The sequence below is a fragment of the Trichoderma asperellum genome, chromosome 1 (genome assembly GCF_020647865.1).
Source record: "Trichoderma asperellum chromosome 1, complete sequence".
Taxonomy (NCBI): Eukaryota; Fungi; Ascomycota; class Sordariomycetes; order Hypocreales; family Hypocreaceae; genus Trichoderma; species Trichoderma asperellum.
Window position 1 is genome coordinate 1,129,212 of NC_089415.1, and position 21,760 is coordinate 1,150,971.

Genomic DNA, 21,760 nt, shown 5'->3' on the forward strand with positions numbered 1-21,760 from the left:
TTGATTATCAGAGGTGAATCGCGATAGTAACCCGGAAAAGCAAAGGTGTTCCAAGATGTAGGATTGACAAGAAAAATATCCAAAAGGTAATAATTAATGAAAAAAGGCTACGACGGAAATTGGCCTTGATTTTGATTTTGTAGCCTTTAGAAAACACTCGAGCAACAGCAGCGCTGAAGAAACAAAATGTAAAAAATGGAAATCTTTCGAGGAAGGCGTGCAGTGGGAGAACTTTAAGTGCATGCAGGTACCCTGTCACCTGCATCCCACCAACAGATACCTGCTGCTTCACTGCTCAACCACCGCCTTATAGGTACCTCAGCACCCGCTAGCCACCTATAAGCTACTTGACACTCTCCCACCCACAGGTACCTGCCCACCCAACCCCCACTATAGAGATACTTAAAACTTTTCACCTGTCACTCACTTCAAGGTGCCTTCTCACCTGCCAGCACTCACTCATCACTCATACACCATTCAATCACCACTCAATCACCACTCACCGCATCTGCTCGCACCTGCCACCATCAGGTGGATGCCTTAAAGCCTTAGGTGCTGCTCAGGTGTTGTAGTGGTGGAAGCCAGAGCCTCTCCCTCTCTCGATTTTCTCTTCTTCAACCTCTTCTCTCGAGCATCGAGCATCGAGCATCCTCACCAAAGCATCGTCAGCCTCCATCCTCGCACAGCACGTTTTGATTTTCATTCCTTCATTTTCTCAGCTTCTCCCTCAACCAACCCTCCATCCCCGCTCACCATGACGGAGATTGCTATGTTGGAGGCGGCTCTCAAGGAGTCCACCCTCGAGGAATCCACCCTCGAGGAATCCACCCTTGAGGATTCCACCGTGGAAGCTCTTACCCCCGTTGAAGCTCTCGCCACCGAGGGCACCAACACTGGAGAGGGCACCTTGGTTGACGGTCTCTTGGCTGAGAGCTTCCATCAGGAGCCTCCCAAGCGCGAGGAGCCCTGGGTTTTGGTCAAATCGCGTAAGGGCGGTCGTCCCAAGCCTGTTCCTAAGCCTGCGGATGTTAAGACCATCAAGTTTGAGCCGACCATCAAGGCCATGGACCCCCTCCCTCTTCTCAGCAAGGAGGCCATTGCTGGTCAACATTTCTATACGTACAGAGAGTACAAGCAGAGTCGTGAGTACCGCGTTCTGAAGGCCATCATCAAGGAGTTCGTCAGGGACACCTTCAAGGACTCGGCCTCTGGCGAAGACCCCGTCCGCAAGGCCGTTTGCCTTGGCATTGGATCTTTCGATCCTGAGAACGGCAGCTGGTCCGTCAAGGAGAAGGCTCATGTGCAGCTTGCCGCGTTCCTTCTCATTGTCGAGGAGATTGGTGAGTATCTCCGTCTCTGTGTCCTTGATTCTCTTTCAGCGACCATTTCACTGACGCAAAATGCAACGCTTAGAGAAGTTCTGCAAGAAGCCCATCAAGTGCATCTTCCAGGAGCCGGCTTTTGAGGTCTCCGACATTGCCTTCATCACCTCCTTGGGTCACGAGGTTGTTGAGTCTCCCGTCGCCTTTGACGCTGTTGATTCTCACACCTTCCTCTTTGGCGTCCACCTCTACCGCGATGTCTACGCCCATGCCTTCAAGAACGGCGACTTCCCTGCCCTGTTCATCGGCACCGGCTGGGATGTCTGGTCCGAGTAAGTTTCCCCCCCTTCTGCTCCATCACTGCATCGTTTCTCTAGCTTCAGATGCTGACAGCTTCTAGTGTCAACTACCGCTGGGAGCCCGAGGAGTGCACTCTCGACGCCATCGAGATCATGGAGAAGACCCACAAGAAGTTTGCCTTCCCCGAGGCCAAGGGCAAGAACATCTTCTATGGCACCTCCATCTACTGGGACTAAGTCCAGTTCAGCAATGTGCCGGTGCAGCAAGCGCCTGGCAGCACTAACGACGCTCATGAATGAATGCAGCAGTCTATTTGCTTGTTACGGTTTATTTCACAAGGGTTCTCACAAGGTTCTAAGAATGGTTCTAAGAATGGTTCTGACAATGGTTTTCAGTCCGCAAGGGACAGGTTTTATTTGCATTCTTTCTCTGCATGCTAGCTATGTTATCTACATGACAGCTAGATGCCCATCTTTGCCCTCTCCCTGTAATTAGTTATACCCATATCGGTCGCATGTGTCTAGATACACATTTCAAGGGAGTTTGGAGCATAGTTTAGAGAAATGGAAAATGGTACAATGCCAGATTTTACAGTAAACAGAAGTTTGCCTGCCTGCTTCGCATAGTTGAAAAATGATGGATGCCCGCCTTGGGGTGTAAGAAAGAAACCAACAAACAAACAAACACAAGTGATCCTCGCATGCTGCCCTAAAACGCCCAGTTTCTCTGTAAAGTGATACGATACATGCGCGTATGCCATGATTCGCAGCAAACAGGCAGAAGAAAAAGAAGATAAATGACATGATACCATCCATATGTAATGTTCCCAGCTGTAAACAATTAATCCAGCATGTATTGGGAAGAAGAAGCAATATGGGCAAGGCGAAAGAGAAGAACGAGAAGAACAGTACAAAAAAATACACGCACAAAAGACTCTCAAGGTCTATAGCGTGAAGAAAAAGAAAGGAAAAGAAAAGAAAGAGAAAAGGTCGGATGTGATTAAAAACAACAGATAGAATCGTAAAACTCCTTTTCCCTTTCCGTCATGCCTCGTCATCAATCAGCCGTGAAGAAGAACAGTTTTTTTGTTTCGGATATTTTTTTCTTTTCTGTTTCCAAAAAGGCCTCCTCGAATAATTCAGGTTCCCTTTTTGTACTTTCTCCTACATCATCCACAATATTTTTTTTTCTTTCTTTCTTTGGTTGTTCTTTGTTTTCTTTCACGAAACTGTCTTGCCGCCGCAGTCAGGAATCTTCACACCGTCCTTGAGCTTGCGGTTGGCATCCATGAGGCCCCATTTATCCTCCCATGCCTCGGTGGCAGTGTTGTAGATGACCTTCCACGGCTCGTCAAAGGCTTCGAACCAGAAGTAGTTTGTGCCGTTCTCGAGGGCCTGACACACCCAGTCGCTCATAAACGTGTTGAGCTCGTCGATGCCAGCCACGGCTGGGTGGTCGCAAGTGCTGGGGCCGCCGCAGTCTTGGCCGCCTCCAGTGGGCCAACCGGTCTCGGAGATGATGTTCTTGGACTTGTCGGACTTCCAGAACTGGCCGTCGTGATCTTTCCAGAAGCTGTAGGTCCAGTCAGCAGCCTCGGTTGCCGTTGTTCCACTAAAGAACGGGTGGACGTTGGCCATGATGTAGTCACTGTCGTCGGCGAGAGCTTGAGTCCAGTCGTCGCCCAGATCGGAGGTAGCGACTGGGAGATCGAACTTCTTCTTGGTGAGGTTTGTTCGCACGTCGTCGAGCAGTTCGCCTAGGCTGGCAACGGTGAACTGCTGGCGGAAGAGCACTTCGTTGGCAACGATAATGCCTTCAAAGGGATCGTCGCCGTACTTGTCCAGAATGTCCCACATCTGCGCAAGTTGGCGAGCATTGGTAGTGGCGTTGTTGTCCTGCCAGACGCCCATCCAGACCTTGATGTCGCTAGTCATCTCGAGAGCAGAGATGGAGTGGAGGACCATCTGCGTCTGGTTGCAGTCAGTGCCGTAGAGACGGATCTTGTTGGTCAGCTGGCTGAGAACAGCCACATCTCGAGTGATGTTGTTCTGCGAAGGAGGATCAGTCAAGCAGGCGGGATACTGGGTGTTGAGAGGCGTGTAGTCGATTCCAGGGAAGACCTTGTGCAGGTTGGGGTTGTTGAGCAGGTCTTTGATCTCCTGGCTGTTGATGTTGAGATCACCGCCGTCATCGCCGCCACTGCCACTTCCACTTCCACTTCCGCCTTTAGAACTGCCGCTGCCGTTGCCAGACTTGCTGCCGCTTTTGTTGGCAACGCGGCTTCCGACGACGCCGCCAACGACACCGCCGATAATCAACAGGATGACGATGATGGAGATGGCCCAGCGCCATTTCTTGCTTTGGGAGGTGTGCTGCGCCATCCAGGCCGACTTTTCTTCGGGGCTACCATTGTCGAAGATGCCGCCGCCTTCGCCTCCTGCGCGATTGCCACTGCCATCGGCTGCTTTTGCTATATATCAAACACGTATTAATTATTAAGGATTTCAAAGAGAAAGAGAGAGAGGAGGAAAGGAAGGAAGGAAGGAAGAAAGAAACAAGCATATAAAACAAGAATATAAAAAGGGGAGAGGCGAGGCAAAGTAGTAGACCAGATTAAAGTATGAAACCCATTGTAAAGAGAAAGGGAGAGAAATCTTGTACTCACCACTGCGTCCCAACGCACTTCGAATCGCTCCAGCTCCAACAGCCGCCGTCGTCACCGCCGCAGCTCCCTTTGCCGCATCAGACGCGCCGAGGGTGGAATTCCGCTGACTACGCCGGGAATAGTCCAGTCCGTCGTCGCCGTCGTCCACAATCTCATTAGGATTGACTATGCCGAGCATCGGATTGCTATTTCGAGAGCCCGCGGCATACATCTGAGGGTAGTGGTCGTCGGCATAGGGGTCTCGTGCGCTGCGCGAATCCCGTGCGCTGCGAGAAGGCGAGCGCGAGCTGTTGGCTCCCGGCATGCCCAGCGGGTTGAAGCTGGTGCGCGAGCCCTGCTCGGAGTCCTGGTGGTAGCCGCCAAAGCCGTAGCCGTTGCCGCCGTCGGGATATCGCGCGTGGGATGGCGGAGGAGGCAGGCCGCCGTGCATGGCCTGCATGCCGCTCTCTCGCGCGTTTCGCTCTGCTACGCCGTAGGCAATGCCGGCCATTCCTCCCGCGGCCATGTCGCTGAAGTTGTCAGAGCCGGGCGTCACATTGTTTTGGGAGTATCCACGGGAGTTGGGGTTTGGTCTGGTCTGTTGCGCATACCCGTCATAGTGGCCATCATCGCCTCTGGCAAAGTAGCCGGCGTTGCCCTGGTGGTGCTGAGGCGGTGGAGGCGCATGGCCGTCGTCGTCGTATTCGTAGCCGTGGTCCTGGTGCGAGGGCACTGGAGGAGGCGGAGGCTGGCGGTAGTGCTGAGGCTGAGGCGAGACACTGTCGTGATAGGGAGTCTCGTGGGGGTAGGCAGGGCTTGGGGGGCCATGGTAGGCGTCGAGAGGCTCTCTCTCGGGAGAGTTGCCATGCGAACCGTAGCGCTGCATGGCGAGCTCGGGGATTCAGGGAGTCTATTGGATTTCGGCGAGATGGGCGAGATGGTTTGTGACTTGGCCGTGGAGACGATCAACTGCAATTGCGGGTTCGAAATCGTCGCAGGGCAGTTCCAGCGTTTCAATTGACCCAACGAGGTGGGTTGAAATCAAGCCGATCTGATGCGCGCCTTTTTTTTGTCTGTGTGTCTGGTTTCTTTTTTTGTTTTTTTGTTTAGCTATCTGGAAAAGCCAGCCCAGTGGCGGGCCAACGCCGATCAATGGATTTGATTATTATAGACGGGAAAAAAAGAGGATCTGGTGAGGAGCTGCTGCTTCTCCAACAGCTGACCGACAGGGATTGGGGGCTAGAGAAGAAAAGGCGCCGAAGATGCGGGTGAGCACAGGCCGCGCGAACTGCAAGATGAGACAACAGAGGGAAAAAAAAAAGAGGGCCTGGGGAAAGGGGAGAATCAAAGATGGATGTGTCGAGACGATGACGATGACGATGGATGTCTCTTGTTCCTTGGTAAGTAAGCAGCCTGGGGAAGCTGGTCGAGCGATCGTGGCAAGTTGCGAAGCGAATGACTTTTGGGGTTTGTCGTCTCGTGACACTGCTGTCTGCTTTAATGGCCTCGCAACGTTAGCGGCGTAAAGTGTGATGAAAAGAGCGTGGAGATGGAGACAAACAGAAGAGTTGGGAAGAAAGGGAAAAGAAGGTTCGGAGCAGCTGCCCGAACGCAACGCTCTATCTGGATGGCTTCTTCTTCTTCCTCTTCCTCTTCCTCTTTATTCAACCGGTCTGGCGAGAGACGATGACAAAGAAGAGAAGAGATAAAAGAAATGAGAAAAGGGAGAGGTTTCGTCAGCTCACGATCGATGCGCCAGAGTTTTGCAAATCGGCATCACGGCAAGGGACCAAGTCCAATGCTACATTAGCCCGTTGCTAGCAGCCAGAGCTCGTAACGGCTAATAAAGGCGCGTGGTGGCTTGTGGCCGGCAGCTCAGCTGCTTAAGCCGCTGCCTAAGAATAACCAGAAATCATGCACTCGAGGCACTATGGCGGCGGCTGAGGCCCTTCTGGGCTGCCGCTAATTCCCAATGGCGCAGGTCAACCGCCTGGGCTGCTAACTGAGAGCGGCTATAGCGTCAGGTCTAGACGAGGCATGGAGATTGTTGTGGCGGCCAGGGGGTGGAATTTTAATGAGGCGAGGCTGATGGCGAGATTTTCCTTCTCGTCTTTACAAGCAATACGACCCAGGCTCGTCCTGGAGGGGAGGAGATGCTACGGTTGGTATTTGAGCACATGAGTTTCTTTGTTGGATAATTGCTGGGCAGCGCGGATTTCCGGGCCCATGAGTCCTCCATAATCGCGCTTTGACGACCTCCGAGCTGGCCGTTCAGGCGCAAGAATCAAAGCCGTTGTCCCCCTTGCGCTGTTATTAGTACTGTCTGGGCCCAGCGTGTGGGGCACAGGCGACATCTTGCTCGCTCCCCCAGATTTTCCCCTCGTATGTCTCATCTAAGCATTGATTGTTTTTTCGTATTTTTTTTCCAAGCCGTCTAAACGGGCGGCAGATTGAACTGCTCTGGAAATGTTGAATACCGTAGAGATAGGATGAGAGGATAACAAAGTTTGAATGCGGGAATATCGGGCTGGATGAGGGCGGCGACAATGAAGCTTTTCAGCGATGCCCGCAGCGCAAAAAGCATAACAGATCCTTTCTTCGTATGAGCAGAACCGCGTCAGCACTTTGTTCCCCTCGGCCCAACAGGAACGGCGGCGTGCTAAATATAATTCTTGTTCTGAGTCAAAAGTGTCTCTCGCTGCCCACAACGCCGCTGCGCCTATTGTCTGACCCTTTGCGCACGTTTCAATGGTGTCGTTTCAATTCCAGTCGATGAAAAGACTCGCCATCGATACAAGCCGCAAATGAGGCCGACCCGCGATTTCAATCAGCCAGAAAATGGTCCATCAAAAACAAAACGTCTGCCTGCATACATGAACGAGGCGCCTGTCAAATTCGCGTGGCCACTCTTTGCAGGCGCCCCGGCATTCTTAGCCGTGGAGATGTGGCTGGCCGCCCCTCGTAAACCCTCCTTTTGCCTGTAGAATTCATTTTAGCCTTTGCCGTGCATGCAGGCCGTCTGTAGATCGGCTTTGTGTGCATGTTGGGGCACGTTGATGCTTTCAAACATGCAGCACAACTCCGTTTAATACGAAAAATGAAGACATCTGAACATTTGCCGATTTATCTGCTTACGAATACTGAGCGAGCAGGGGCAGCTTCGGGGTTTCTCGCTTTAATTAAAACAGCCATGTCAGGTAGCTACTAGATTGTACAAGTATGGTACATCAGCACATACATACTACTGCAGACTATTAGAGATTGCAGCTTAGTAACTGCTTGTCTCCTCTTTGTTTTTTGTACTTGTAGGAGATCAAAGCCAAGATACAGCAGCTTTAGCTAAGCTCAAACCACAGATCGACAGCAGTTGAAAATTGCCCTGAACGGCAACCCTATCTCCCTGCGGGAAAGAAAATCTCGCCAATGCGCGAGATTTTATCCACCAAAAACGATTAGCGCCGCCGCCAACCTCCACCGTTGCTCAAGCCCTGTCCAACTGTCGTTTTTTCTGAGCCTTGGCGCTTCTGTCGCTTCTGAAACGTACGAGTATAAAAGTCAAAATCTCCTGTCCTGCGTCTTGAGCCGCTCTACCCGTCATAATCTCCAGATTTGCACGGCAGAGTATAAGAAAGAGTGCGCTCTTATGCAACTTCCGGTGCTTCCTTAGCAGCAGCTACAAGGCGGCTAGCCATCAATATTCATCGGCCCGTCAGGATGCAAGAGGAGACGAAGCTCAGCCCCAAAAACAAAAATAGAAGACAATGTGGAGAGATTACAAGGCAGATTCGTCAATCGCCCCTCCGATGAGCCGGCTTCTTTAGCAAAGCACAGACACAAATAACAAGGAGTTTGTCATCATGCGTGTATAGTACGATTTGTCGCCTTGCTTAATGTCTTCATGTCCCAATTCCATGCTTGTCGTTCGGCACTTGGTACGTGGGGCACTTGGACAAACGACGTATGCACGGGTAGTGGTTAGATAGCCTGCCTCTTCGGGGCCTTATTGCTCAGCCAAAAAAAGACTGATGAGCGCCAGTTCTATAAATTAGATACAAGAGATGAAACGCCGAACAACAGGCAGCATACTGTAGTCTACCGGATGACGCGTTGTTGGCCGTTGAGCGCCAATGAGTGCCGGGACCTCTAGTTGATCATGTTGCCTTGCTCCAAGGAAAAGAAAAGACTTGTGGATGGTGGGGTTTTGTGGGCTGATTCCCATAGTCTTGTTTTCTATAGACAAGCGTCTTTCTTAGGCCAGTCGGTTTCTCTTCCTAGTGACTTTCGATCCCGTCTTTGGCAGCATGCTTACAACTATCGCATAAGCACTTAAGCCTAATCAAGATTCCGTTTGGAGAACTGAACGTGATACATTATTTAGGTAATGAAGGATCTTGCCTGCATCATATCCCCACGGAGGTCGCAATATCCCACCTTCTCCTCCACGCTGGTCAGGGCCGAAAATAAAGATCAATGGCGCCCTAGTGAGATGCATGCTGCTCCTCTAGTCTATCACATAGGAACACACGTATTATGGCATCGAATCGTGGACATTTCTTCGTTCAAGGCCTTGTCGATGGATCTCTCGAGGTTGGCAGCCGGGGAAGAAGGAGAACAAGGACGAAGCGTAAAGCTCTCAAACAAGCGTAGTCGCGGTAGATGCATGGGTCTATTCTTCGCCATCGTCTTCCAGTACTTTGTCTTCTCCTTTGTCGCGTTACAATTCAGATTCGGTCGCTCGTCCCCTGAAATTGGCTTTGTGTCTCAAGGAAATTGATATAGCTGATTCTTCATAGCCACCTCTGTATCGACGAAATGCCTAGCCGCATTGATATCGGATAAGAATGAAACATTGTTTGCTCTCACATATTCCTAAGCTTTGATGTCAGTTTGTACCTTGTAATCATAGGTGGAAGCGCTCTTGGAGAATTTTCTAGAAAGAGTCAACTAAACAAGACTGTTCCGGCTGGGATAGAGGAAAGCCATCTGCCACAGGCATGAGGCATTCCTAATAGTAAACCATCACCGTGCCATTTGAAAAGCTCGTAATATTGTAAAAACAAGGAGGAAGACAATCCATCCACGCCATGTGTAGAATTTTGAGCTCGACACTTAGCAGCCCCTGACAGCTACATGCCACGTATTTCCCTAAAAAAAAAATCAAATTCTGGGTCTTTGTATTATTCCTATCCATAAAGGGAGACCACAGTAGTACAAAAACTGGATTCTTACCATTTTGGAAAATCTATTGAACGAGGAAAAGACGCATATTATTTAGGCGCCTTTTATAGCATCCACAGCAGTTCTGCTCGGCGACACCGTTTTAGGTCTTGAGGGGAGCGCCACTTATCAGCAGTGCTGGGGACTTGGCCAGGGCAGTGGCAACGGCCAACTAAAAACATGGCGGCCAGAAAGTTGCTGTGACTGACTTGGAGCTCGGCTAAGCTTATAATATAGGTACTAAATTGTCGTCACCTCTTGATTACAATCCACGTGTGACGTTATTGTGTGGAGTGGTGGTTATCAGATTGGGGCTTTACCCGGCACAGGGGCAGAGAGAACAAGAACAAAGAGCAGCTTTTTGCCACCATTCCCCCCCCTAGTTTGTAATTTTTGCTTTGATAGAGTATAATCCATCCCCACATCCTCATATTCGACCACGAACATATTACTGTACTGCTGCCTGTTGCTATTACTGATGCCTTGCGTGGTGCGAGCCTCGGCTTGCTGGGACAGACTTCAAGCCACCTTTTAAGCGAAAGATACGCTAAAGATATGTTGCTGGACATGACAGGCAGTACTTCGTATTACCGAGACATACCTAGGTAATCGACTGCTGTCTCGGCTGTACGCACAGGCGCAGACAGACGGGCATTTACTCGGGAAAACAACTCCAGATAGTATTAATGGAGAGCAGCAGCAGCATTCATCGTCCCTAGTATGTATTCTAGAATATGATCAACAACCAGATGATACAAGAGTGAGAGCAAGTGCCGTTTCTCCTCCACCGATCAAATCAACCTAATCAAATCAAACCCATCTCCACGCCAGCCCCATATTAAATCGTGCTTCAACAGCGCGCCAGCGCCAGCTAAAAAGAGCCATCCCCCTGTCAGGCGCCGGTTTCTGCTTCCGACTCAGCACCCTTGTCTGAAGCGTGAGGATAGCGGCATGCCATCTTGTTTTAAACTCCCCACTCCTACCTGCCAAGGTAGCCTTTTTTCCAAGCTTGCCAACCAAAAACTAGGGGGGGTCCTGCGTTGTCTTTTGTCTTTGATAATCCTGTCGCTCTTCTTTTTCCCTCTTAACCTGCCCCTTGTCCCACTCGTTACTGCTATCGCCAAGGCGGATACAAACGTTACATCTATCCAGATCCTATCGTCTGTCATTTTCGCTGCGAGCTTCCCTATTCTGAAGACCAGAGATTTTTTAGGTTTCATATTTGGCTGCTGACTTGCGCCATATAATCTTATTCTTCATGCTCCCAACTTGACGCCCGCTCTTCTCGATCTGCATTTCCTCCAAAGCAAGGGCCTTTGTCTTTGTCTCCTCCATGAATCCTTTACATAAGGCTAGAGCGCAGATCATGAGCTAGCAGTCCTGCAACGACTTGGTTTCACCTTTCTCTCTCTTTCTTTTCTTTCCCGTTTTCGCTCCACTGAAAATCTCCGCGGTTTCATCTTGACTAATAGAAGAGAAGAGGACGATTAAAAAAAGAGGAAAAGGAGATGAGCTAAAATAAATAGAGCGAGAGAAGAAAAGAGCACCGTCGAAGAAACAAGGATTCAATATTTGCCGCGGCATCTGTCAGTACCGTCTGTAAGATATAAGTCTACACGAGCTGTCAAAAACGACAGAAGCGCCAACTCCATTTTTCTGGAGCGCATCTCCATAACGCCAACCAACAACACCAGAGCAGTCGAGGCCCCGCCGATGCATCGTCACCGCGACAAGCCATGGAGATTCAGTTTACGCTGCCGATAAACACCGCCAAGGGCGAGGGCGGCACTACAAGCACATTTACAGGGTGAGTTGAGTCATGCCATGACCTCTTTAGCTTTTATGGCCTGCATTATCGAAGCGGTCAATTCGGCCTTGTGTGGAATCGATCCCATGCACACTACTATCTCCAAGCCGCTGGTAACTGACAATGAGAACCTCTCTCTTGCAAATATAGCCTCTCAACTCCAGCATCCTCATCAAGAGGTCGAGGCGGTGTCCATCGCTTTGCTCTAGACACGAGAACGAGGCACACTCGACGCAGCTCCACCCGCGCACGCACAGGCTGCAACACTTGTAAGTGCCTCTTGTCTGGCGTTTCTTTGATACTGCGTCGCTGACGAGAACATCAGGCAAGTAAGTTAGTTGCCTTGAGACTACCTCCCTGGGTGGTTGGTAGTTGCATCCATGCATCTCGATCTTCGCTAGCCTTTCACACGTTACAACGGTTGCGGGCACTAACAGCACCCCTTGTCTTTTTCTCCTAGGAAACGCCATGTCAAATGCGACGAGACCCGGCCAGCCTGCCTCAACTGCATGAAATGGCGCGGCTACTGCGATTCCTACTCGGATGCTTCCGACTCTTCTTCACAACTCCAGGCCCGCGCTTCATCGTCCAATACAAAGCTCATCCACACTAAAAAGGCTCCTTTGCTCATCATTGAGCCATCCGTCAACAGCATCCGCTTCGCCAACAATGACCAGCGAGACTACTTTGCCGAGTGGTCTAATCTCTCCGTCACCTACCTCGGCGGCTTTTTGGACCAGACTCGCCTCTGGACGGCCACAATGCCTCAGGTCACACTGGAAGACAACACTCTACGATACGGCGCCATGGCTGTGGGGGCGCTCCGAAAGGCATATCAGGTCCAAGGCTCAGAGATGGGGCTTGAGCTTAACAATCGGCACTATATGAATGCCATTGTCTATTATTGCGAGGCCCTCCGCATGCAGTCTGAAATGAAGCCCACGAGAGAGGGTCTGAGGACAGCATTGCTTTCTTCCCTGTTATTTGTGTGCTTTGAGTCTCAGCGAGGCAATGTACCTGCCGCTCTCAAGCATGTAACTCACGGCTTTACCATGCTCAACGAGCTCGCCAACTGCACTGATAGAGCACCCGATCTTGTTAGCATTGCTCCCGCGCCGCCGGCCCTTGTACAAGACATCTTGGACTGCTATAAACCCCTAGAGCTGCAGTCAAGGTCCTTTATGGGGTCGTATAGAAAATACTTTGTCTTGCCACAACCTCCTTCTGGGCAAACTGGCCAGCAGCCTTCATCACCTTCACCATCATCATCCTCTTCGGCACATGCTTCTCCTTCACCACTGCTGCTGTCGTCACAAAACCTGCCACAGCAACAAACAAGCAGCAGAGACTCTTCCCTTCAACCAACAGCTCGGAGCTCCTCAAGCCAGCCTGAGACGCCTCTTGGATCCTCTCATCAAAGCCCTCAGCCAACGGGTCTTCCAAGTCCGCAGAGCCAGGGCAATCCATCCTCTCCTCAAGCTCCCCCTTTAGACGACCGCCTGGAATAATTCCATTTACCAAAAATTCTCCGTACTTTCGACCCAAGCTAACCAACATTGTCTCCATAGACGACATGCCGCGTGCGTTCAAGTCGTGGGATGAAATGCGTGACTACTGGGGTCTGGTCCAGCGCCAGATGGTGCGCCATGTGCCAATGCTGAACAAGCTAACTTCTGAGCTTGCTCTCCACAGAACAGTCGACGTGGCCGAAATAGAGAGGAAGTTTGGGAGCCTCAGATCAAACCCGACGCTGGTCAAGTTCATCGCAGAGACTCGGTACTGGCTGCAGCGCTGGACCGAAACATACGAGCCCATGCACCAAGCCATCATGCAAAACGCCAAAACCAACCGTTCTCTCTATCTACAAGCCCTGAGTATTCGTATCGAGTATCTGATCCTCTACATCTACACGGCTGTGCCGCGCTACTCGAGCCTCATTACTGTCAGAGGCCTCACTCCCCAATATCGCGAGATCAATGCTCTCGCCGAAGAGCTGCTGCAGTCCCGACCCAACTGTGGCTTTGCCATGGATGCCGGATACACCTGGCCTTTGTTTGTCGTCTCCTTTGGCTGCCGAAACCGGCAAGTCAGAGAAGATGCAATCCGAATCCTGGGCCAATATCCCATCCGCAACGCCCTTCGCGATAGTCGAGTCTTCAGAGCCATTGCCATCAAGAACAACGAAACAGAAATCGTCAACGAGATTGAGGGCGACGAGAATGAGCAGTGGATGCGCCTCAGACGCCGCGAGCTCATCTTTGAAGACTTTGGCTCCAGCATCATCTTTCGGTTCGTGCAAAAGGACCCCGTCACAGGGAATTGGGATCTGGTGGAGGAAGTGGCCGACTATGGCGTCGGATCCAATGGTCGACTGGCATGGCGGAGGCAGCCAATTTCCGAAACAGAGTCGATTCTCTCTGGCGTATGTTGATAACTTTTCACACATTCACAAACCACGATTTTTTCAATATTCAAAATTTTGAATCGCCAGACTTTTGTCTTATAAAACGTTGCCGTTACTAAGCGCTGCCAGGTAGTGTAACCCCCTTAGCGAGCTGTTTTTCTTGAGATTCACCCATGAGCACGAGACGGAGGGATATTTGGAGGTGTTGAAGCAATCATTAGAGGCATAAAAGGCACTGGTTTTACTGTAAACAAGGCTAGAAGTCTTTGCTATCGGGACACGATATATAATCGCATGATGATGAACTGTAGTTGTGGCTGTCAGGTCAATTTGCGATGTATTAGTTGGCAATATTTGGGCTAGAGGCTTATAGTGTAAAATATCTAGACGTTCTAACATCTAAAGCGTAATTGGTTTAGTGGTAAAATTCTCCGTTGCCATCCGAGCAACGTCGGGGAGCCCTGGGTTCGATTCCCAGATTACGCATCGGTTTCATTTTTTGCTAACTTTCGAAATTCTTCAACAACGATTCTTTCTTTTTTGCTGTTCAAAGCAAAAATTTTGGTGTTCTTTGTTGTAAATTTTCTTTGTTTGATGCTACAAGAGAAGGAGAGGTTCAGAAGGTGGTTGAGCGCCGCTCTGGTTGTTGCAACGGCTGATTGCGTGAGAATGCCTAACCTGTAATTCAAGATGCGTCGCCGGTCAATTAACCCGACATACTCGACGCTATTATATCTTCTTAAAACAATTAATTGTAATTTTGGCCGCTGTTATGAATTAGTTTTGTTCCATCTTGTTTCTTTTTTCTGTTTCTGTTACAATCATGTCAGCCGCAGATGAGTAGATTGTTGGATCTTCGAGAGACGCGCAGCGTTGCAACAGCTATACAAACTCGTCGCACGCCCTCTCCGTACCTCGCACTTATTTCAAGAGTCACTCTTATTCAGCTAAGCCGCTCTTTTACCTCTTTTCAGCTGAACGAGTTTGCCTTTTATTGATTATTGGAGATTGCCGAAAATGAATGGGGACAGCCATAAAAAGAAATAAAGCGATACAACGACACAACGCCCTTGGAATACCTTACGACCCTGCAAAAGAAACTCCAATTCCATGGATCTAGTACTATCAAATTACACCACCCTACAAAAATATACTCTATTTACGTGTGGCTTGAAATCCTTGCAAATTACAAGGAGGAAAATACTACAATTGCTGCACTTCATGTATGGTGAATGCAAGACCTGGGCAGGCCAATGGCTAGGATAATGAATCCAAGGTGGACAAATAAACAAAGATTCACTTTAGAGCCACTCGTAACTGGCCAAGAGCCAAAGTACACAACGAAGCACATCGCTGCTGGCTCTACTTTGGTGATCAAGGCGACGTCATGAAAGTCGGTCAATTAGTCGTTTAATCAAGGCAAGGGGGACCAAAGCTTGGAAGAACTGGATCTCCGCAATAGCTATGGGCCATCATAGTAGCAGTAGCTCGCGTAATTAGTTAGAAAGAGGAGAGTAATCGGGAAATAGCTCCGTTGTTCTCGACAACTTATTAGCCTTTTAATTTCCTGGAACGCGTAGCATCGCCAAAGGCTATATCAGACGCTGCAGGCGCATATCAGGAATTTGCAGGCACGCATCATGAAGCTACCCCGCAACGGTGTCAAAATCTCCCACTCAACTCGTTACAAATTCATTCTTATTCCTCACTTGTGTGTGTATTTTCATTTTGCGGTCCCTATTTTCTTTGGATGGCCCTTTCGCGGGGGCCTCTCCAAAGGTAGAGCGATCGAAGGGGGCACAAAGAACCCTTCGACTCGCGTAACAAAGAAAGGGAGAGAGGGGAGGGAGGATGCGGTCTAGCCGAGAGGTAATGGCCAATTTCAGTTCCAGCGAGATTGTGAACGCAAGCGAGAAAATAACGATATTCCAGAAATCCATCCCCTTGATATTGGCTGCTGGAAAAGTATCTAACTTCCAACAGTTGGAGCCAACGTCTACGCCATTTGTGTGTGTGGTTTCATTTTTCGCCCATCGTGTTTGTACACGCCCTGCGGGAGCCTCTTCAAACGCCGGAGTAGCCGTTTGCTCCAGGGCTGTTTGGCCACGGCTCGGAACTAGGCGCGTATTCTATGACATTTGGGCAAGTTCTTCTTCTGACATTTTCTAGGTGGCCTCGAACGATATACCTTTGAATCACGAAAAAATCGAAGCATGCGATATTCCTGGCCATGTCCTCGCAGCAGAAACAAACAACGGCGCTTCCAAAACACTGGGCTTGGGCTCTGTTGCAAAGAGAAATTTACTAGTCGCCTCGAGGACCGAGTATCCCATCAAGAGTAAGTAATCGCCTTCGTCTAATATTGCGTTGGATTCCTCGCTCACAAACTGGCGAAACAGTGAATGAGCCATTGCCGGCACAAGAAATTCAACACGTGTGCTCTGGATCACAATGATACAGACAAAGCTCGACAAGTTTTTCGTTCTATGCCCGAGAATGCTAAAAACCATATTCTCACGAGATATCCGATGTTCAAAGTATCTTATTGACTAGGATAAGAACGTTGATTTCGTTTCCTCCGCTTATTGATATGCTCATGTCTAAATCCTGTTGTGGAAATCTTCCAGGGTCACGGAGTTCCGAGTGTCTTTCTTGCGGAAGTATTATTTAACAGTTGCCGGTGGACAGCTGATGTGGCTCTGCTGTCGGATGGGGAGCCGTGAAGATTTGCTTTGTGTCTTGGACGTCTTCTCTTTTGTTTCGTGTGAAGGGCTGGCGGTCTTTCGTCGGTTGGAGTCAAGTCTGCCGTGAATTAGTCGACGGTTTGAGTTCGTTTGGAATTTCTCCATCCTCGCTGTTCAATGACGACTCGTCCTCGGAGTCGGTTGGTGCGGTGTCGTGCCCATGCTGCTCGCGGTTGCCTGGGCTGTAGTGCTGAGGTGGTTGTGTGAGGAATGGCTGTTCTTGACACGTCGCCGTCTCTATGTTCGTTCTCAAACATGTCATGGAGAGTATCATCCTTGTTTATGGTGGTGTATAATAGGTTGATGCCCAGATCAAAAGGAGCAGCGTTTGATTCGAGGTCAGCATTTCAGAAAATGTTTTACATACGAGGACGCGCCGCGCTCCCGGTGCGGGTTGTGCAAACTACTGCGCAAGAGAGGGTCGTGAGCTTGGTTACGAGACCATCGAACATCTCAGTAAACTCTCAGGCAGTTTTCAGGGTCATGATATATCATATGCGTGTATCCAGGAGGCACAACAAGCTGGAGATAGATCGCAGGAGGCCTGTCGATTCGACTAGTTATCATGATTCACCAGAGAACTCTGAGGGACATCCTTTCCGAGAACTATAATTGAGCTGTCAAATAGACTGACTTTTAATGGACTGATCTCCCCTTTTACAGCACTTGTGTACTCTCGTTCCTTCTGCTTCCCCTAACCGCATGATTCGCACATTCAAACGGACTTGGTAGGCCTTATACCAGAGAATATCTTCATGAGACGCTTGATGCTCTCTTCTCCTAGGCGGGCCTCCTTTGGTGCGATGGCTGAACGCTGGTAGGCTCATCTGCGGGATGTGAGTACATACAATCTATGCTGCAAGATCACTGTTAGCAAGAAAACTATGGTCGGCGAAGTTTGGTTGTGCTTGTTGGGCAGAAGTATCTTGGTTGGGTGCGGATTGTCTGGAATTTGGCTCCAGTATCTGCCGAGCAAGGTTCGGAGTGTAGTTTACTGGAGTCTCTCTTGGCCCTTTTATCGATGTGGCCTACACTATTCTGCGCTGTCAGCAACCTGTTACGAATTACTGCAGATGGACAGGCATATTTAATGCTTACTTCGCTTCCGGCGATTCGTTCACGAAGGAGAGATGTGTTGTATCGGAGCCTCCTCGAGCAGACTTTTGGAGGTGCTTTGAACGCATCAATTGTGAAGAGTAACAGGGATAATTAAAAATTACCGAGCCTTGCCATGGTAAGAAACTGGAGAATTTGTATGAAAAAGTAGACGAGATGTCGAGGAACCTGAATGTTCAGTGGAAGAGAATGAGAATGGCCAAGTTGCCTGATACTGGGCTCATATTACAGAAGGTGATGGTCAAAGAAGAAATTATCGAGAACTCTTCAAAGGCACCGAGCTCGGACTCTGCGTGCAGGAACAAAGAAAATTGTATATTTTCTAGCTCAAGAGACAATGAACAGAGGAAAACCAGGAAAATGGCGGTGCGTGCTGAAGATATCCTTTAGTGGGTTGAGTGACACCACGTGATAGATAGCAGCCTAGGAGCCAGATGGCGAATTTGATGCCATTCACAGAGCCTCGAAGTTTTAGCAATTGATCTCATTCAGACGCGGTTGTCAATAATTATCAGATTAAACGAAAAGATGATTCTGGCCAGGGAACGCTTATAAACGCGGCGAATGATGGTTGACCACAATCGTCCATCGTAGACCAACAACTCCGCGACAGGGACATCTACAGCCCCTCAGCTATGTTGTTTTCGCCACCTAGAAACATGCTTACGCCTTGTTGGATTGCTTTTAGCCTGCAAGAGTCGCGATTTCTCGACCGCAGGGAGCCGGAATGCGCCGCAAACAGCACCAAACAGTTGGAAATGGCTGCTACACATGGCTGCCACCGACGCATGCGAAAAGGGGCAACCGTCGAAGTTAGAGTCTGAGCACTAGTGTATGGACAACTCAGCTCTTACCGAATTCTGCTTCGGTAAAATGAACCGAACAAAAAGAAAGCCGTCAAGGTTGGATCAATCCTTTCGTTAATGCGTTAAAAAGGCTGATGGTAGACTATCTACCTCTCACTGATTAGGGCTATCCGAAAAAAAAAAAATGAAATATTGGCCTGTCAACTTATATGACGACCTCCGATCTCGTTAACGTCCATGGCAAGCAATCACCGCAGGATGACAAACTTCCAGGGAGATTCTTCTTTGTATAAGGTTATGATGATTGCGCAAGAGATTGAAAACGAAGACGCTTGTTTCTTTCTTCGATGGAAGGCATCTGATACGCAAGAAAGGCCAAGGAAGAAATTCGTGATGCGAATTTGCCAAAAACAGCTGTTGTCAGAGTCTCCCACGATCAGAATTATCTCGCATACTGTTCAATATCCTACTAGATGAGCCCAAATAGCAGGGAAAGTCTGAAAGGGTGAATCAATTACCCCTAGGATTAATAGCTCTATGGGCATACCAGTCTTCGGTAGGCCCTTCTAAAGATTCGAGTGCAAATCACTAACGGACCCATTAGTGGCAAGTGCTGCCACGAACGATATTAAGACAGGTCCCACCACCTCAACAAAACTTGGGCCAGCTGCACAGCTGCGGACAACAACAATGCCATATCTCTATAGCATCCATTTCTGCTGAAACTCTTCTTCATTTACCTGTGGCTGTTCTGTTCAGCCCCCCTGCTGCTGCTTTACATATCCTCATCACTCAACAGCCGCAATATGCTTTCTCTCCCGCACCTATTCTCCAAGAATACCGAAGCGGATCAATAATTTCAATTGCGCCTCAATGGCCAGGAATTTCCCAGTGGTTCCCAAGCTGGTAGTCATTGATTCAGTCAGTTTCAGCAGCTGTATTTCCTTCAGAAACAATGGCACAAGAGCATGGAGCTGATTGGTTCCATAGCCAAGATCCATTTTCTCCAGAATCTACTATGCATGAAAGAAACGGTGTAGCGATACTGTCTTTCCTTCGAGTCGCGAAATACAGCATGCTTCAACGAGGAGACCAACTCGAGAGGTCTTATCTCTGATAACGAAGACAATATCACCCTCTGCGGGGGAATACCTACCTGCTCGGCCACATTTGAAGTTCAACGTATGGCTCGTGCTTTCGAGCCCAGGGAAGTTACGAGAACCTACTGGCTCAATGTATGTATATCCTGGGAGTATTCTTGCTTTACGCTAACGATAGCCACCAGTGGAGTGGTTATATCCGTCGCCAGAGCGCTTCTAGTCCAAGGCGCCACAAGATCAGCGACATACATGCGGTAGAAACAAACACTGCTGCTATACCCGCCAGGTAGATAGAACTACAGACTCACGCTTGATGAAATCAACACACGCAAGATTCGGGGGCTGTGTGAACTGCAACAACAAGATGTGACTCGTCTGGAAAACGAGCCAAAGGATGTGTCTAATCTCACCCCCTAAAGGAAGAGCCCTACTCTTAGAAATGGATGAGGTTCCTTGTAAGGGCTATTATTTACGCCAACATATGCTATCTTGATCAGAGCTCCCATACTACTCGACTTGTCGAGCGAGCTTAACAGAGGCTCGGCGCCAGCGGGACTCAAATAGCGCTAGAACGACAAGAAGTCCCACCATCCAATAAGGCGGAGTGCCAGAGTGGTTAATGGGTATGACTAGAAATCATATGGTTTCGGCCTCGCAGGTTCGAATCCTGTCTCCGTCGGATAGTTTCTCTTTTTGCACTTTTACTCCCTGTCGATTTTTTTGTTCTTTCGTCTCTCTTGAGATCTTGAAACATCGGTCCATGCAGCAAGCGAAAAATACCGGCTGCTTGGACCACGAACCACGAACCCAGATTTGGTGGCAAAAATCTCCCATTTGGTTGGAAGATCTACGAGATGAAGGGGAAAATAAAAAAAGGAGCTGGAAGAAACGCAGTGGCCGGCGGCAACTCCTTAGCCTGCCAATTCATTACCCTGTTTTGAACAATTTTGCACGCCCCAGGCTTCGCTAGCGATAGGTCATAACTCGTCATCGACTCTCCTGAGAGTGGCTTCCCAGGGTGCACGCCGTACGGAGGTTGCCTGCTGTAGTCGAGGGTTCCCTGAACAAAACGAACGTGGAGAATCGAACTTGCGAATACCCTTCACAACTACCACACAGCTGCGAGGGAATCAGCTCCAAAACAACCTAAATCCAAGGCGCTATCGGGATCTGCGGCGTCCCCTTCCAGGGAACTCGGGCGGCCGTCGATAATGGAAGACGCCCAATTCTGTTTGGGGACCGCTGTCTCCATGCGCTGGCCTGGTCGCACTTCTAGAGACCAGTCCCACGAGCCAGTGCATGGGGACGGCATCCATTTTCCGGAAGTTACCCAAGGCATCCTCTACAAATTACAGCTATTTCAGCTACACATTGCCTGAGTATGGAGAAACGGAGGGCCTACTATTGTGCGTATGGAGATTGCATTCAGGCATTCAGATGTTATAGGTTCAATAGAGGCCGCAAAGGCCGGTGCAATAAAGTGCTGTACTCAACTCCAGATTCAGCGACTAGACTATGGGAATATTGTGTTTGTGGTTGTGAATTTAGTCGATATTGCGATTTATTTGGTTACGGTTGCTTCGTCTTCAACCCATTTCTTCTCTGATTCTAAGAAAGCATTCCTCATTGATTACACATACACTCAACCTACTACTGCCCTTCTAAACTATCACAGCTCCATAAAAACCCTATTCTAAAATAAGAAAGTTGTAGAACGCTGTACATGTACTACAGAGGCCGAGTGGCTGACTGTGAATCGCACAGAGGGGTTCCATCCCAGGAAACTAGACCAGGCTCAACAGTCACAATCCTCAATCGGATAGACCAACATTATTCCTTGTAACGCAATGAAACGTGTAGAGTGTGAAATTGATGACATACTTCCTTCCACCTATTTAGACTTCTTATGGCGGCCTTCCGTAGTGTCTCTCTTGAATGCCTTGGCGGATAAATGTCTAAGCGAGAGGAATCTAGGCATCGCCTTCCTCGGTGAGAATTACGGCAGGCTGACGCGTCAAGGCTCTAGTCAGACATTACATTCCTGAAATCTTCCTTTCTTCTTCAAATCACAGCCCCATCTTGGCCTACCTTGGAGCGACCTACCCTTGGGCACATCGTCAAGGGCCCGTTCTGGCGCTGGGCGCCATGGCACGAAGATGCTATGTTTGCGCCATACCGATTCTTCGACATGGAGGTGTGCAAGAAAAGGGCTAAAGGGGCCAGTTTCTTGTCAATACAGGGGAGCGTGTCTGCTCTGGTACCTTAACCTCGCGTTCGGTTCATCCCGCTTTGTCAGTTCT

General features: G+C 49.4%; 7 protein-coding genes and 2 non-coding genes across 9 annotated transcripts; 7 read left to right on the forward strand and 2 right to left on the reverse strand.

Annotated features, from left to right (window-relative positions):
* The first annotated feature begins 455 nt into the window (after positions 1-455).
* TrAFT101_000330 (uncharacterized protein) lies at positions 456-1,999 on the forward strand. The gene is made up of 3 exons (XM_024899129.2): positions 456-1,340; positions 1,414-1,654; positions 1,723-1,999. Exons 1-3 carry the CDS (start codon positions 755-757, stop codon positions 1,856-1,858), a joined length of 963 nt encoding a protein of 320 aa, XP_024764539.2. The 5' UTR covers positions 456-754; the 3' UTR covers positions 1,859-1,999.
* An 843-nt stretch (positions 2,000-2,842) lies between these two features.
* TrAFT101_000331 (uncharacterized protein) lies at positions 2,843-5,152 on the reverse strand (the record flags this gene model as incomplete). Its single annotated transcript, XM_024905867.2, has 2 exons — positions 2,843-4,092; positions 4,288-5,152. The coding sequence occupies 2 exons, from the start codon at positions 5,150-5,152 to the stop codon at positions 2,843-2,845; spliced, it is 2,115 nt and encodes a 704-aa protein (XP_024764540.1).
* Positions 5,153-5,610: 458 nt separating this feature from the next.
* TrAFT101_000332 (uncharacterized protein) lies at positions 5,611-6,043 on the reverse strand (the record flags this gene model as incomplete). The annotated part of the gene is made up of 2 exons (XM_066125983.1): positions 5,611-5,761; positions 6,012-6,043. 2 exons carry the CDS (start codon positions 6,041-6,043, stop codon positions 5,611-5,613), a joined length of 183 nt encoding a protein of 60 aa, XP_065982080.1.
* Positions 6,044-8,647: 2,604 nt separating this feature from the next.
* Positions 8,648-9,040, forward strand: TrAFT101_000333 (uncharacterized protein; the record flags this gene model as incomplete). The annotated part of the gene is made up of 1 exon (XM_024909344.1): positions 8,648-9,040. The coding sequence occupies one exon, from the start codon at positions 8,648-8,650 to the stop codon at positions 9,038-9,040; it is 393 nt and encodes a 130-aa protein (XP_024764541.1).
* Positions 9,041-11,219: 2,179 nt separating this feature from the next.
* TrAFT101_000334 (uncharacterized protein) lies at positions 11,220-12,798 on the forward strand (the record flags this gene model as incomplete). Its single annotated transcript, XM_024909345.2, has 3 exons — positions 11,220-11,290; positions 11,441-11,563; positions 11,751-12,798. The coding sequence occupies 3 exons, from the start codon at positions 11,220-11,222 to the stop codon at positions 12,796-12,798; spliced, it is 1,242 nt and encodes a 413-aa protein (XP_024764542.2).
* Positions 12,799-12,863: 65 nt separating this feature from the next.
* TrAFT101_000335 (uncharacterized protein) lies at positions 12,864-13,721 on the forward strand (the record flags this gene model as incomplete). Its single annotated transcript, XM_066125984.1, has 1 exon — positions 12,864-13,721. One exon carries the CDS (start codon positions 12,864-12,866, stop codon positions 13,719-13,721), a length of 858 nt encoding a protein of 285 aa, XP_065982081.1.
* Positions 13,722-14,098: 377 nt separating this feature from the next.
* Positions 14,099-14,180, forward strand: TrAFT101_000336. Its single transcript has one exon. It is a non-coding gene; the product is annotated as a tRNA-Gly (tRNA).
* Positions 14,181-15,545: 1,365 nt separating this feature from the next.
* On the forward strand, positions 15,546-16,149 carry TrAFT101_000337 (uncharacterized protein; the record flags this gene model as incomplete). Its single annotated transcript, XM_066125985.1, has 4 exons — positions 15,546-15,563; positions 15,678-15,701; positions 15,864-16,032; positions 16,094-16,149. The coding sequence occupies 4 exons, from the start codon at positions 15,546-15,548 to the stop codon at positions 16,147-16,149; spliced, it is 267 nt and encodes an 88-aa protein (XP_065982082.1).
* A 3,909-nt stretch (positions 16,150-20,058) lies between these two features.
* TrAFT101_000338 lies at positions 20,059-20,139 on the forward strand. The gene has a single exon. It is a non-coding gene; the product is annotated as a tRNA-Ser (tRNA).
* The last annotated feature ends 1,621 nt before the right edge of the window (positions 20,140-21,760 follow it).